Source organism: Galeopterus variegatus, unplaced genomic scaffold (genome assembly GCF_000696425.1).
Source record: "Galeopterus variegatus unplaced genomic scaffold, G_variegatus-3.0.2 Scaffold4218, whole genome shotgun sequence".
NCBI lineage: Eukaryota > Metazoa > Chordata > Mammalia > Dermoptera > Cynocephalidae > Galeopterus > Galeopterus variegatus.
In genome coordinates, this window is record NW_007730329.1 from 69617 (window position 1) to 85619 (window position 16003).

At 38.6% G+C, this 16003-nt stretch overlaps 1 protein-coding gene across 5 annotated transcripts in view; it reads right to left on the reverse strand.

Annotated features, from left to right (window-relative positions):
* SERAC1 (serine active site containing 1) overlaps nucleotides 1-16003 on the reverse strand; it is a 59970-nt gene that overhangs the window by 24460 nt on the left and 19507 nt on the right. For all 5 annotated transcript variants that reach the window (XM_008587018.1, XM_008587019.1, XM_008587017.1 and 2 more), the window contains 4 exons: nucleotides 15686-15775; nucleotides 14195-14326; nucleotides 12640-12761; nucleotides 11724-11852 (listed from right to left, as the gene is read on the reverse strand). In XM_008587018.1, the coding sequence (XP_008585240.1) occupies nucleotides 11724-11852; nucleotides 12640-12761; nucleotides 14195-14326; nucleotides 15686-15775 (473 nt within the window). The remainder of the gene's footprint in view (nucleotides 1-11723; nucleotides 11853-12639; nucleotides 12762-14194; nucleotides 14327-15685; nucleotides 15776-16003) is intronic.

Genomic DNA, 16003 nt, shown 5'->3' on the forward strand with positions numbered 1-16003 from the left:
CATCTACCAAACGGGTGAGGTTCTGGGGAAAAAGGCATTCCTACCACCTGCTGCTGGTAATATCAATGATGCAACATCTTTGGAGGACAACCTGGCCTTGGCTATTGAAATTACAAGTGCCCATGCCCTTTAACAATTGATCCTATAGAGATACACATAGGCAAAGTGACAGATGTACATGTTTGCTTACTGCAGCATTATTTGTAATAGCAGAAGACTGAAAACCACCTGATATCCATCAATAGGGGTCAGTTAAATAAATTATGGTGCGGTTGTACAACAGAATGCTATGCAGTTATAAAAAAATTTAAGTCTCTTCATATATTGATATATGTCAGTCTCGAAGATAAACCTTTAAATGTGAAAACAAAGGTGCAGGACACTGTGTACCATATGCTACCATTTGTGTACAAGAGTGTATATCTGTGTGTGTGTGTGTGTGTGTGTGTGTGTGTATCGGAGTAGAGAGAGGGAAGGGACAGAAGGATTATTACTGTCTGTCCTTTTGAAGTGCTTCACCTTTGAACTAGGGGTCGTAATTGTGTGCATACAGCCCACCTGCTGGCAAAAGAGGACAACTACAAGGTAATGTCCTTCAAAAATGTATAAAGTCCAGTGTTTTCTATAAGAAACATAATCTATAAGATTCTGCCTTTTGAATTAATTTATAAGACCCAGAGCTCAGTAAACCAACTAAATGTTCAAAGTAATTTCTGGCCACTCTATAATTTGTATTCATGCCTTCTTCTCTGATATAATACTCTATTTTTCCAAGTTTAAAAACATGCTTGGACATCAAAGAATCACACTATTTTGAAGACTGACAAGGGACTAAGTCACTAAAAGTCATTCCCTTCTCTGGCAGAGATAATGGAAAATAGTGGATTCGTGGACTTTGGGGGATGGGAAATTTTTCTTAAAGCGTTTTCACCACAACCTAGCTCCCCCAGACCCCTCTTCCCTCTTTGCACCCTTGAATCATGTGACTTTCTACTCTAAATGCCCCAAGGAAAGGGGAGAAGGCAAAGAAAAATTATCTAAGATTTTAGGTTTTCTTGATCCCTTCAAGATATGGGACGGTAGTTCCACACCAACATCAAGGGTTTGGCTCCCTATATTGGCCAGCTGCCAAAAAAAAAGAGTGCAGTTCTAATTCCATTCTTGCTGTCAGCAAAGCTTGTAAATTACTTACTAAGTAGCAGATTGTGTGGCAGTAAGAAGAACAAGCAAAAAGGAATGAATAAAAAGGTAGAAACTCACAGTGTGGTTATACGGATCAAATTCTAACCCCCAACATGAGAGTAAATATACGCATTTACTGCTGTTTTATCACTAGATTAAGATACAGCAAGATTAAATAAATTCATAAAGATTTAAGAAATGCTACAAATCAAATTCCATAAGTGCAAGAAAAAAACAATTTCTCAAGGATTAAAGAAATGCATAGGAAAAGTTGGAGAGAATGAAAATGTTAAAAACAGTAATAAAGGGTAAGGAATAAAAATTAAAAGGCAACAATAATAATAAAGCATAAGAGAAAATGTCAACCATAACATATTTATATCCATATTACATATTAATTATAGGTGTGTAGAAGAGCATTTTATGTAGCACTTTTATTATAATACTCAAATTGAGTCACAACCTTACTCTGAATTAACATGGTATTTTTTCAATGCATTTCAACAAGTTTATAACAGCCAGATGATTTAATACATAATGGATGTTTTCTTACCACAAAATCTACATTCCAATTAAACAGAATCCTTAGAGGTAGCTCTATTTTTGTCTTTGTCATACAAAAATACTTTAAATCATAATAGAATCATCCCAGTTGTTATTTATTTAAGCACATATAAGTTTGCGCACAGCCTGGCTCTTTTAGCAATGCTATGATTCTTCCATTCGTTACTTGATAAATATTTATTAGAGCATACTATGCATGAGGCACTGTATTTGGTACTGGAGAGATTACAGACTACTGGAAGAGAATAAGAGAATTAAGTAAGCAAGAAAATCAATATATAAAATAATTACAGAATATTATAAGTGCTATGAAGGGCTGTAAGTGCAATAAACATTTGAGATAAAGATGAAGGTCTCTCTGAAGAGTTCAAAGACTAAGATATGAAGGACCAGAAGGAGGCAGCCATGTGACAAGCCAGTGGACAAGGGTTCCTAGTAGAGGGAACTTTAGTAGATCTATGCTTAACAAGGTCAGGAATGGAGAGAAAAGGCCAGCGAGGCAGGAGCACATTACTGAGCTGAAGGAAGAGTGGGAGGGGACAGGTCAGAAAGGTAGTAAAGAAACAGATATCAGGCAAGCTGATGCTGAGGCCAGCTGAGAGATGCGACATCTGAGATTAACTATTCTCCTAGGAAAAAACACAACACTTAGAAATGAGCTAAGTTTGCCTTGTCTCTGTTAATTACACTTGAGCAGATTTACCCATAACCAGAGTGAGGGGGTTGGGGAGAGGCACAGGGAGTTGGCAGGATGACAACGACAACACATTCATTCCAACAGAAGGAACTCCTGATCTGCACAGGTGGGGTCAGAAGCAGTTGTACTTCCCGGAGAACCTGCAGGGCAGAGGAAGCCTGCCCATCCATCTGAAAGCAAGCTGAATGGGCTCCTGCTCTGTGTAAGCACCTATATCTTCGTGTAGGTTTCCACATCCCCTCCTATCCTTATGCTATCTGTTGGCATCTTGCTGTCAATCGCAACACATTGCTATGCATATGCACATCTATGGCAGAAATGGTCTTCATGAAAGGACTTCAGACCCTAACAGCTATGTTGATTTCAGACAGACTTTGGGAAATTACAGGGGAAGATGATAATACTAAAATCACAAGACTTGAGCTATACTGTCTTTATGCCAAGTCCACAAAAGTTTTGTGATGGGAAGCCATTTCGGTGTACCACATCCACTCTTCTCCTGACTCCAAGCAGTTTGCCATATTAAATAAAAAAGAAATCTCAATTCAAAATGGCCAAATTTCTGAGTCCCTGGTTGCTTTCATAGGTTCTAAGTCACAGGCACCTAAAGTCCTCTAAGTTTGCACCTGGGGATAACCCAACTGATTACAAGTGCACAGTTGGTAACCTAGCCTCTGACATCAAAGAAGGAGACATCTCTATGGTAACACCTGGGTTGGTGGAAGACCTGAGGATCACCCCTCTCTGTCTTCTACCTCCCACCAGAACTGAAGTCACAACCCCTCAGGCAGATACTAGATAGCTGCCAAGATTAGTTATGGAGTAGGTGACAGTAAAACCGAGGAGTGTCTTCACTCACACTGACCCAGCCTTCCCTATGAACAGGAGCAAAGGATGGGAGGACAGACCACGGACTGCTGGGGGTGGGAAGCAGTGACCAGGAGTTTTGATATTGCTTCTAATTGTGGACGACATTCTTTCTTTGTAAAGAGTTACAGCCTTAGAGATCTGCAGTTTGTGCAAACTAACTGGGCTTAAAAATGATGTTCATTCTAAAGCAGGAATTTTAACCCAAGGCCCCTGAGGGTCAGGGGTATGTAGAATTCAGGGTAGAGGGATGTAAACTTGGAAGAGAAAAAATTTCATCTAAATGAAATTCTGCATAGTATTCAATTGTAAACATAGACAATAACCTTAGTAATATTAGCAGTATCCGTGACTTTGTCAGCAATAGAAAGCGCAGATATTTTGATATCTCATCTCATCTGTTGTAGCTATCTGCAAGTATGGTTATACTCATTATTCCTTTGAAAGCCAACTATCAGGCAGATAGTGAAGCTGCACATTTTCATATTGGTAACAGAACCTACACTGCTTTCCAGTATTCCCTAGCAACAATTATTTAAGATCAATACATGGACAGACTAGTCCACAGTTCAATGCAACAACAGCATCACACTGGCATGTCATTAAAGAGTAAAATTCATGTACTGAAGTGAGCCATAGGAAGCCGCCATTTTCCCTGCTCTATTCACTGAATGGGTCTAAAGGCAACACCAGCAGCCACGAACTTACCCCGCCCAGAGCTTGGTTTCTAAATACCATTAGTCCTAAAAGGAACCAGGACTTCTTGAAGAATCAGCTGATTCCAGGGCTGGAGCAGGGAAACTTTAAGATAAGCCCAGAACATTTTCTAACACCAGAAAACAAGGAAGTGTCCCAAAACCAATGGAGACATTTCCAAAAGACATGGAGACAACTTGAAGGAGCTCCTACAGCTGAATCTGTGACAATGTGAGCATCAATATGAATAATGACAGCAATGGATTATAATCTAGTGAATAAAATAATAATGCATGAGCTCATATGGATAAAAAAGTTAGAAAGAAAGGAAGAAGGGAGCGATAGAAGGAGGAAAAAAGCTTTTACTTATAGTAGACTCCTAACTAATAAGTAAATAAGGAATAATGTAATGGGGGGGAATCACCATTTTGCAACCATCCAACAATGACTTATTCAGGCAAGATTCATTCAAAGGATAAAACCACTGGTTGAAAGTATGAAGAACAGGATAGTCTCAGTATCTCCTCTCCCTACAGATCCCATATTAATTTCAAATGAAAAATATATTAGCACCAAAGCAGAGAAACCTGGCAGACAACACTTTTTTTTTTTTTCCTTTTTGTCTTTTTTTTGTCGTGACCGGTAACGGGATCGCAACCCTTAGTGTCGCGCCCGCACCGCGCTCAACCAGTGAGCGGACCAGTCTCTACATGGGATCCGAACCCTCGGCGGGAGCGCCGCTGCGCTCCCAAGCGCCGCACTCTACAGAGTGCGCCACCGAGCCGGCCCTGGCAGACAACACTTTAACCAAGTGAACAAAGTTAACATCAGCAATAAGGGGAAAAACTGACACTTCTGCCTCTGAGGCACTAGGAACCTACATTGTAGTCCTGTAACAAACGTACATCCAAATCTAACGTACACCCCAAATCTAATCGTGAGGAAGAGTGAGACAAACTAAACTAAGGGGCACTCTGCAAACCACTGCTTTGTATACTCTTCACAAATGTCAATGTCATGAAAACCAAGAAAGGCTGAAGAACTTTTCCAGGTAAAAGGAGACTAAATAGACAAGACCGTCAGATGCAATGGTTAGTCCTGGACTAGATCCTGGATCAGATTTTCAAAAAAACAAAAAAACCCAAAAAAATAGCCATAAAGGAATTACTGGGACAACTGGCAAAATTCAAATATGGAGTATATATTAGATAACAGTATGACAGCAATGTTAAAATTTCTGAATTTGATCACTGTTTTTCAAAGAACATCCTTGTTAGGAAACACATGCTTAAGTGTCTAGAGATAATGGAGCATCATGTCCACACCTAACTCTCAAATGGTTCAGGGAGGAAAATATGAGATGTGAATAGGTATATTAAACTTTACCGGGGGGGGGGAGGGGGGCAGTAAATGGAAGGCGGTGATAAAACAAATGGGATAAAATTTTAATAATTGGTGAATTGGTATTATTTTTGCAATTCTTTAAATGTGAAATTATTTCAAAATAAAAAGTTAATTTTTTGTAAGTTGACTTCAAATTTCATGTTCTAAAAGTATCTTCTTGTTATTCAATGCATTAGTAAGTCAATATATTAATTATATCAAAAATTTGTTTTTTATTTTGATAACAGTATTTCAATATAGTTGGTTTCCTTTGTAATCCTATGTATTGTATTTTATGCATTTAGAACTGAGCTCCTAGACTTTACCAAATCACCAAAGGAGTCCATGGTATTCAAAGGTTAAGAACCCCTGCTCTAAAACCAAACATAATTGTGTGGGCTGTCTGCTGGGGCTTACAGTAGCCTCTATATGTAAGTAGTTTTGTATGGAAGCAGCATATTGACACTGAAGGGTCCTCAGGGACTATATCAGGCAAGTTTGTCATAAACTGGGCAGATAGATCACTAAAAACCAAATGGACACTAACCCCTTCCCTTCATCTCCAACTTCTTGGCATGTGTAAAATCTGGGAAGCTTGGCTACACCTGGGATGTGGTGGGGTGGGGAGAAGTAAGAATAACTAAGATGGAGCTTCTTACTGGTCTGATGAGATAGGACACTAGAATTGAAATTAAATTAAATATTTATCTAAATAGTAAATTAATTAAAAATATGCTAATTGTTTAAAAAAAAAAAAGAACAGGAACTCAAAGTGAAACCAGCACCTTCCAAGTAGAAAAATCAAAAGCACCTTATTAAACATAAAGTACTCACTATTTTTTTTTTTGAAAGTACCAGAAACAATTTCTTTTTGAAACTCTGACTTGCAATATGGATCCATGTGTGTAACTGTATTTGCCCAAGTAGAATGGAAATGTTTTAAATATGTTTTATCATTTCCAGTGTGATCTATGTTTCCTGAATATACTGAATTGGCACAATGTCATGACAATGCAATTAAAAGGTCATATGAATCACTTTTTCAGACATGACTTTGGTTAAGGGAAGATCTTTAAAATGAGCCAACTGAGGTGGGTGGAGGAGGGGGTTGGAGAAGGTGACAGGAGATCCAGGTCCTCTCCAAGGTGATAAATGTTAAAACACACACACACATTATATGTTAATTATGAACACACACATGTACACATGCACAAGTTCAGTTTAAACTATGAAACTCTTTAAATTAGTGACTGAGGCCATGACTTCTGGGCAAAAAAGTGGCATAGTGGTATTAAATCACTTTCCCTCCTTTCGCTTAAGAAAGGTAGGGAAATGCTATAGTAATAGATCACTATAGAAGGTAGAGGAGTATTAACTAAACAATATCAGGACAGGTAGCAGGAGCTGTGGCATGGGAATGTAGGAACAAAGCTAGTGATGGGAGTGCAGACACGATGGCAGAGCACTGTGAAGCATCCAAGTCCCCAGTGCCACTCTGCCCATGAGACCCCGTTTATAAACAGCCTGGATCTGGCCAAACTGAAACCATCGTATGTTAGATGAGGCTTGTTGAAATTGGCCTGCTGAAAAAGCTGTTCCCTGGCTTCCAGATGAGAAAGGGCATCTGAGAACAGAGAAGAAAAGGATGTAAATTTAGACAAGAAATTACTCAGAATGACAGGCCCATGGTTTCTTAGATGAGACCAACAGCACACGTAACAAAAGAAAAATATACATAAATTGGACTCCATCAAAACTAAAAACATTTCTGGTGCGCAGGATACTATCAAGAGAGTGAAAAGTCAATGCAGAGAATGAGAGAAATATTTGCAAATTATGTATCTGATAAGGGATTTGTATCCAGAATATATAAAGAACTCTTACAACTAAATAACAAAAATACAAGTTACCCAATTTAAAAATGGGCAAAGTGGCCGGCCACAAAAAAAAAAAAAAAAAAAAACCCAAAAAGAGCAAAGGATTTGAATAGATATTTCTCCAAATAAGATATATAAGTGGCCAGTAGTACATGAGAAGATGCTCAACATCATTAAGCATTAGGGAAATGCAAATCAAAGCCAGAATGAAGAAAACACTTCACACACAATGCGACGGCTATGTTAAATAACAAGTGTTGGTGAGCATGTGGATAAATGGAACCCTCATACACTTCTGGTGGGGATGTAAAATGGTGCAGCCACTATGGAAAACATTTGGAATTTACTCAAAAAGTTAAACACTGAGTTCCCAGATGACCCAGCAATTCCACTCCCAGGTATATACCCAGGAGAATTAAAAACATGTCCATACAGAAACTTGTACATAAATGTTCATACTGTGGTATAATAAAAAATATATATGTGGAAATACCACATGTTCTCACTTATTGGTGGGAGCTAAAAATAAATAAATTAATTCACTCACATACACACACACAAAAAAAACCGGGGGTGGGGGGGGAAGAAGATATAACAACTACAATTTTTTGAAGTTGTTACAACAAGCAAACGGAAAGGACATTCTTGGGTGGGAGGGGGGAGAGGGAGGAGGGAGGGAGGTTTCGGTGATGGGCCATAATAATCAACTACATTGTATATTGACAAAATAAAAATTAAAAAAAAAAAAAAAAATATATATATATATATATATATGTGGTCCCCACCTCTGCTCCCTAGCACACAGCTCCTAAAACCCTTGGAATTTCCAGAGTGATGAGGTGTCTTTTGTATGCTGATGAGAGGACTAGTGGCTGGGAGACCATAGATAGCTTCACAATAGTGGCTGGTCACCAGAAAGACCAAGACATAACTAGAAGATAAGGACTTTCAGCCCCATGCCCCAACCCCCAGGGAGGGGAGAAAGGCTAAAGGTTGAGTTGATGACCAATGGCCAGTGATGTAATCATCATGCCCATGTAATGCTGCCTCCATAAAAACCCAAAGGACAGGGTTCAGAGAGCTTCCAGATTGCTGAATACACGGAGGTTCCTGGAGAGTGGTGCACCCGGACAGAGCATGGAAACTTCACGTTCCTTACCACATACCTTGCCCTCTGCATCTCTTCTATCTGGCTGTTCATCTGGATCCCCTGTCATATCCTTTATTACAGATGGGTAAGAGTAAAGGGTCTCCCTGAGGTCTGTGAGTCGTCCTAGCAAATTAATTGAACCCAAGGAGGGGCTTGTGGGAACCCCCGATCTACAGCTGGTTGATCAGAAACTGTTATTTTAGGCTGTTATTTAAAAAACAAGAAGACTAGTCAAATGGGAAATACCATCATGAATTTAAGGCCTTTTAAGAAAAAGGTCATTGTTCTGCCCCGTTATTTAGGTGCCTGGGAGTCCAGGGTCTACCTGCTCCACTTTCAGGTGGAACAAAATCATATTCACACATGGTGACTGGGTTTTGGACTCTCATCTGCTTTCCACTAAGAAGAACCAGACTCTAAAATTATGTAAAAAATGAAAGAAGAGACGCCAAGTTGAAAGAACAAGACACTAAGAAAGGAGATGATGATGGCCAGTTGATTCACATTGTAGGGCAGGAAGAATCAAGAAGAGCCAGGAATATCTTACTGTCAGAAAACAAAGGTACTTTCATAGCCACCTTGGGGATGGAATTAAAAAGGGTAAGGAAGTCAAGGAGGTCAGCGTAAAGTAAGGGCTCTACTGGCTGGGCAATGGCATTCTGAGCATCAAAAAGAAAACTGTAATTCACTAGACTAATTCCAAAACATGGCCCCAAAGGGAAAATTATATAAAATATACTAGAGATGTGTCCCTAATTTCTGAAAAAAAAAAAGGGAAAATGAGAAAAAGACAAATCATTCAACTGGTAAAAGAATATAGTATACTATAATTTGTTTTACTGATAAATTACTTTCCCCTCATTGAGTAGAATATATAATTCTTGCAGTAATTGTGATGATTATTTGTTCTGATTTCTCTTAGAGATATGAAATTTTATAAAGACAAATACTTGCTGAGATGATACCATGAGAATACTGGAATTCAGTAATAAGCTTCAGGTAGGCCTGAAGCTGGAGTCTGTTTAGGATACTATGCCTAGGACACTGTCCTTTAGTTCACTTGGAAGAAGCCCTCTGGTATGTATTGGGATAGTTTCAAGTATGTTATTTAGATCTAGTGAGTGGGCCCACAGCTAAAACAATATGAGGAGGGGAAGCAGGGAGAGAACATGAAAACCTATCTCATTATGACTCTTAACATCAAAGTTCACCTTACTCCAGAGCAGCAGGGACATCAGCAGTTGTGAGTCCCTATCGAGCATGCTGAGAGCTCTGATGAAACAGTACTACAGCCTAGCATACTCTGGTCTCCTGACCTGTTTTAGGGTCTCCTTCAGTTCTTATATCCTTTGCTACTAAACAAACTGTACATCCTCTACCTGTGCTCACTGGCACCTTTTTGCCAATCTCATTACCATCCTGGGGGGCAGCCAGGCTGGTAGCAAGGGCCTGTCTATGGGCTTCGATTTCACATGAGATGGGAAGCCTTCAGAGAGCTGTAAGCAGGAACGTGACTGGATCTCATTGATGTTTTTAGTTTCAGATTTTTTTTTTGTACCTTTGGCGGCCAGCTGGTACAGGGATCCGAAGCCATGACGTTGGTGTTACAAGTCCCACACTCTCCCAAGTGAGCTAACCAACCAGCCCTAACTGATGTTTCTAAAAAGATCCCTCTGGCTGCCATGAAGAAACAGAACTAGACAAGGGAAAAGTATGCTGCGAGGTCCAGCCAGGAGGTGGTGGAGACAGGATGAGGGAGGCCTTCCGTATCCGCAAGAGGGCAAACTCGGCTTCTACTGAACACCTGCCACCACAAACATACAGAAATAGTTGATAAAATACAATAAAGACTATTTTTTAAAATAGCCAAGTTCTAAAAAAAAAAAAAAAGAAGAAGAAATAAAGGGAAACCCCTGGGTGCCAGCACTGAAGAGAGGACACAGTACAGAAGTGGGAAGCACAGGGCTGAGCATGCAAAATACCTGTGGGCCCCTTGGGAACGTGATGTAAACATTCAGTCAGTGCAGGAGAGCAGTTTTGTGTCTCAGTCTGTGGGAGCTAGATCTGAGATCCCTAGGTAAAGCCAGGTCCCTGGAAAAGTTGCCTCCTCTTTATAAGAGGGTCTAGAAAAACTCTGCCCACCAGCCCATGAATGCCTGTTCCTGCCTGGGTCTTTGGGTATAGAAAATGTGTTCTGTGAGGAATCACAGTCCAAATCCATGCCATCTACAGATGTATATGAATTTATGTTACCTATGTGCAATATAAATTCCAAACTAAGAAATGAATTGAACAATCTAGTCCTGTAACAGTGAAACTCCTGGGGTATCCAGCAGGAGCAACACAAAAATTACTCTGTAGGGACACATGTGCAATCCAGAGTGCTCAGGACTGCCACAGAAAACAGCAAGTTCAGCTAAAGATAAGCTCACATAAAAATTCGTAACCCTTGTAATGAAAGAATCAACCATAATGGAGAGTCAACGCCACCACAAACAGGAATTAATACCCCAATAAATTGAAATAATACAAGAATCTGAATGAGACTCTAAAATTATTTAAAAAATGAAAGAAGAGACGCCAAGTTGAAAGAACAAGACACTAAGAAAGGAGATGATGATGGCCAGGAGCAGGTAGCCGCGGTGAAGATGGGAGACAAACGGACTCACGCTATACTTTGAAGGAATGGCCTGCAGGATCTGCTGATCAGCTGCACATGCAAGAAAGGAATCAAGAAGAACTCCCAGTGTTTAGCTTCAGCAACTAAGTGGATGCTATGCCATTTACCAAGATGAAAAAGAGTAAAGGAGGAAGAGTTCAGTAGAGCAAGGGTGGGTTCTACACGATGATAAGTTTGGGATTCCTATCACACACCCAAGCAGAGATATCAAGTAGGAGGCTGAATTTTCAAATCTAGAGGTTCAGTGAGAATACAGGGTTAGAGATATCAATTCAGGCATCAGCATCGTATAGGGGATATTTACAGCCTTGCAAATTGCTATGTATTCATTCTTTCACATACAATTTAAGAGCTATTACCTGTGAGGCCATAAATTACCTATTAAACAGAGTTAAGGACCCTTAAAGTAACCTGTATCTCTCTTACACACTCTGTGACTATTTGTTTACCTGTCTCACTGTCACTCCTTACACCTGGCCCAGTGCATGGCACACAACCAGCAGTCAATATGCTTATTCAGTTACTGGGTGAATGACTATTCTAATGTTCTAAGTGCTAACTCCTGGCACAGTATCTTGAAAAGAGTGGGCACTCAAAAATATTTAATGAATGAATAAATAAGCTAACCTTCTGAGCAGCTAGACTCTGACTGCTTTCACTAAGAGCCAAAGACGTAAAATACTGGATACACTCATCTAGCTCTGTCTGAGGTAAAGAAACCAGCAACTGTCTGAGCTCTTCTTCAATGGAAGAATCCTGAAATAAAAAGAAAGGAAATTCTTCATAAATAAACTCGACAACTGAGTACAACAAAAAATACCCAAAGAATCAAAGCAAAATATATATGTGTGTATATATATATATTTACACACTAATTTTTAAACTGCTCTTCAAGTTTGTAATCCAAATGTTTACATACACATATATTTTAGCAGAGATAATTAGTGCTTTTGGCCTTGAAAACAGTCACCCAGCCAGGTAAATAATCGATTAATTCTGAATTCTATACTTTCGTGCCGGCTACTTAAATCTGAAACATCTATTACAAATTGTAACTCAATTTTTATTTCACAGGCTTCTTGATGTCTTGACTCAAAATGAATTATTACACCCTTTCTAACTAAGGCTACTGCTTTTTAAAATCCAGAACTCATTACTATCTCATTTCCTCTAATAATTAATCTATTATATTCATTTTCCAATTTTCTAAAAACTGATTGCTAACATAGAAGTTTTAAGAGTTTTTCTGGGCCGAGCCCGTGGTGCACTCGGGAGAGTGCGGCGCTGGGAGTGCAGCAACGCTCCCGCCGCGGGTTCGGATCCTATATAGAAATGGCCAGTGAGCTCACTGGCTGAGCGCGGTGTGGGCGACACCACACCAAGGGTTGCGATCCCCTTACCGGTCACAAAAAAAAAAAAAGACTTTAATTTTCTAGTCTAGGTGCAGTAGCCCCACTCAGTTGTAACAACCCAAAGTGTCTCTAGATACCAAAGTGAAGATGATATATTAAACTATTTTTCACTCTCTATTTTATTTACTTACTTCTTTTAAAGATGGCAAAGGAGGCGGTGGGAGAAAAAAGCGAAGATCACTCTCTTTGCTTCGTGCCAAACCAATAAGAGTTCTTGGATCACAGGCCTGAGCAATTATCCTATACTGGTAATCTATTGTGAAAGTATATTTTTTGTTAACACCCAATTAGCTTACAGTTGTCACAAGGATTAAATGAACAAACTACTTGAAAGTACACTAATTTTTAAACTGCTCTTCAAGTTTGTAATCCAAAATTTCCCAAATACTTTCTCCCAACTACAGCTGCATTCACAATAACTGTTAGTTAGATACACAACATTTCCACAATTGATCTCACAATCATATATCTGGGGACCAGGCCACAGTCTAACTGATGTTTTGGGAAAAAATGGAGCTCAACTGTGAAAAGTGGTAAGTCAGAACCAATTTACCTTCTTTTAAAAATAATTCCAGCATTCAAAAGCTTTTTTGAACACTACTCAAAACACATGAGGTTGCATTTAAGTCTACTGTCTGGTGAGAGAAGGTGCTTTGGTATTCCAGGACGTCCATGAATATTTAGTCTGAGGTTCCAGATGACACTACTTGATTTAAACATGCCATTTATTATGTATCAAAAACAAAATTCCAACCACTGAAGCAGACATTCTTTTCAATAATGGCAGCTCAGAACATGGGTAAGTAATTCAGGATAACATGGGAAACTTTCAAAGTCTATATGCCAGGGCTCTTTCCCTGATTTTTCTGAGACAGTAAGTCTCAAATGGAGCCCTGAAAAGCAGATTTTAAAAGATTTTTATTCTAAGTCTCTGCTAACATTAATTGAGCTTATACTTACATTGCAAGTTATTATAATTGTAGCCAGCAACGAATCAACAAATTAACATGTATGATCTTACTCTGAGACTTAACTTTTCTTTGAGAAATTTATTCTTTTCTATTGCTTGCCCGTTTTTACAATGTGACTCTATTAACAAATTATAGTTTCGTCCACGCACTATAATGAGAGCAGATTTGAGCTCTTACTCAAGTACTTTTGCTGCAAAACTTGATTTTTAAATACAATTAGATATTTTAAATATTCCTTAAAAACTGATATGCACACACACACACAAATCAAGTACCATTGACTAATTATAAGTATTACAGCCAACTAGACTGTCAAAGTAAAAGCAAATGTAAATATATGGTATGGCACACAACTACAATTAAACATATTTCATTAAATAGAAACCAAAAGAAAATGCAAGCACAACCTTAGGTGATAACTATGAGAATCAAGAGTTTCTCTCAAGGAAATAGGTAATCAAAGAAAGCTCTGTTCTGCTAGAAAGTTACACAAATATATATACACCTCAATTTTGAGGCTGCTCTTACCCAACACAACTGGCTACAGGCCAGCAGGTTTTTACTTTACCACTGGAGCTTCTTGTTAAATTTTTATAAATATTTTTTATATATATTAAGACTGCCTGAATTATTTTCCTTCCTTAATCTCATTCCTTTTATATTGGAAATCAAGAGCTAGCTGACAGGGTGCCTCATGTTGAGCTGGGCTCATTACCGTGCCAGTGATGGGTCTGTGACATTTCCCGCACAGCCTCCAGCCGCGCGGCCTTGTCAGCCGACTTGCTCTTCCTCAGCAGCAGCCACACAGCGCATTCATGGTCTTCTACATCAACTGTACTAAAAGGGTCTTTCAAAAAGAAAAAACAAAAACAAGAGAATGTGAACAGTTCAGACAACATTTTTATCCTCACTTTTTTATTTGACATCTCTTAATGTATAAACATCTGAAATGTACAGTTGGAGAATTAAATCCATGTATTGGTATTGATAATGACTCATATGTTTTTCTCAGTTCTGTCATTTTATTTTGTTATACTTATTATAAAAGCATTATGTATGTGCTTTTGTTTTATATACTATGATATCTTTATATGTGATCATTTTTTTTTTCCTTTTTGTCTTTTTTCGTGTCCGGCAACGGATCGCAACCCTCAGTGTCGCGCCCGTACCGGACCGGGACCGGCAACTGGGATCGCAAACCTCGGTGCTGCACCCGCACCTCGCTCAGCCAGTGAGCGGGAACCGGTCTGTATGTGGGATCCGAACCCTCGGCAGGAGCGCCGCCGTGCTCACAAGCGGCGCACTGTAGCAGTGCGCCACCGGGCCGGCCCGATATGTGATCATTTTTTTTCTTTTCCTTCCCTAAACATTTTATTTTGAAAAAAGATCAAATATATGGAATAATTGAAAGAATTATGAATTAACATCCATCTCTATCACATCCAGATTCAATTACTGTTATTATTTTGCCATATTTGCTTCATCTACATGCATGTGTGTGTATTTTTTTTCTATACTATTTGAAAGGAAGTTACAGACATAATGTCATTTTACTTTCATAGTTCAAGCTGCACCTCTGAAGAAGCCTGCGTTGTTTTACATAACCACAATGCTACTATCACCTCCAAGAACACTAACAAAAATCTCCCAGAATCATCTAAAATCCAGTCTAACTCCATATTCAAATATCCCCAATTTTTCCAAAAATATTTCTAAAGCTGCTTTTAAAACCAGGATTCAATAAAATCTCCTTAGTCTCTTAATTCTAGAAAGTTTTCCCACCTTTTTTCATGATGTCAACTTTTGAAGAGATCATGTCAGCTCCTTCATAGTGAGTTCCACATTGTAGATTTGCCTGACTGTGAAATCTACATTTTTTGATGCAATGTTCTCATTATGAGAAAGCATGAGAGTAATTTTCTAACAAATTTGAAATTTTAAAACACTAAACAAGAGCATAGGTATCTTTAATCTCAGTATTTATTTACAACTATCTAAGAACAATACATTCACAAAGATGGAAGAAAAGTGTCCAAAGCTTTAAGCGTTAAAATTAAATACAGCCCAAGAGAATAATGTTACTCAATTAATTTCCCATAGCTATAAAAATATTAGTATAAGAAATGAAAAAAAAAATCTTAGGTTGGTCATTCAGATGATTTTCATATTACTGATAAGGATTCCAAATTAAATATTTGAGTCTTACCAGCAAACGAACTCTGTAATATCTTGGCTGACGCTGCCAATATTTTTCTTACTGCTTTGTGAAGTTCTTTTCTTGCCTGGAAGGTGACCCCTAAAATGATCACAAACTTAAATAAAACCAGGTATGTACTCTTAATGCTATGCTCCTGTACTTCCAAGAGAAATGTATAAATTAAACTCCAAATTTTTTCACAAAGAAAATATAAAATAGTATCTTTGTCTTTTTATTGTCACTATCAATGCAACTAAAACCATTTTGGGAACATGGAGCTCTAGATTCCAAAATAAGATTGCTCTCCAAGTCAGAAAAAAAGTAAAA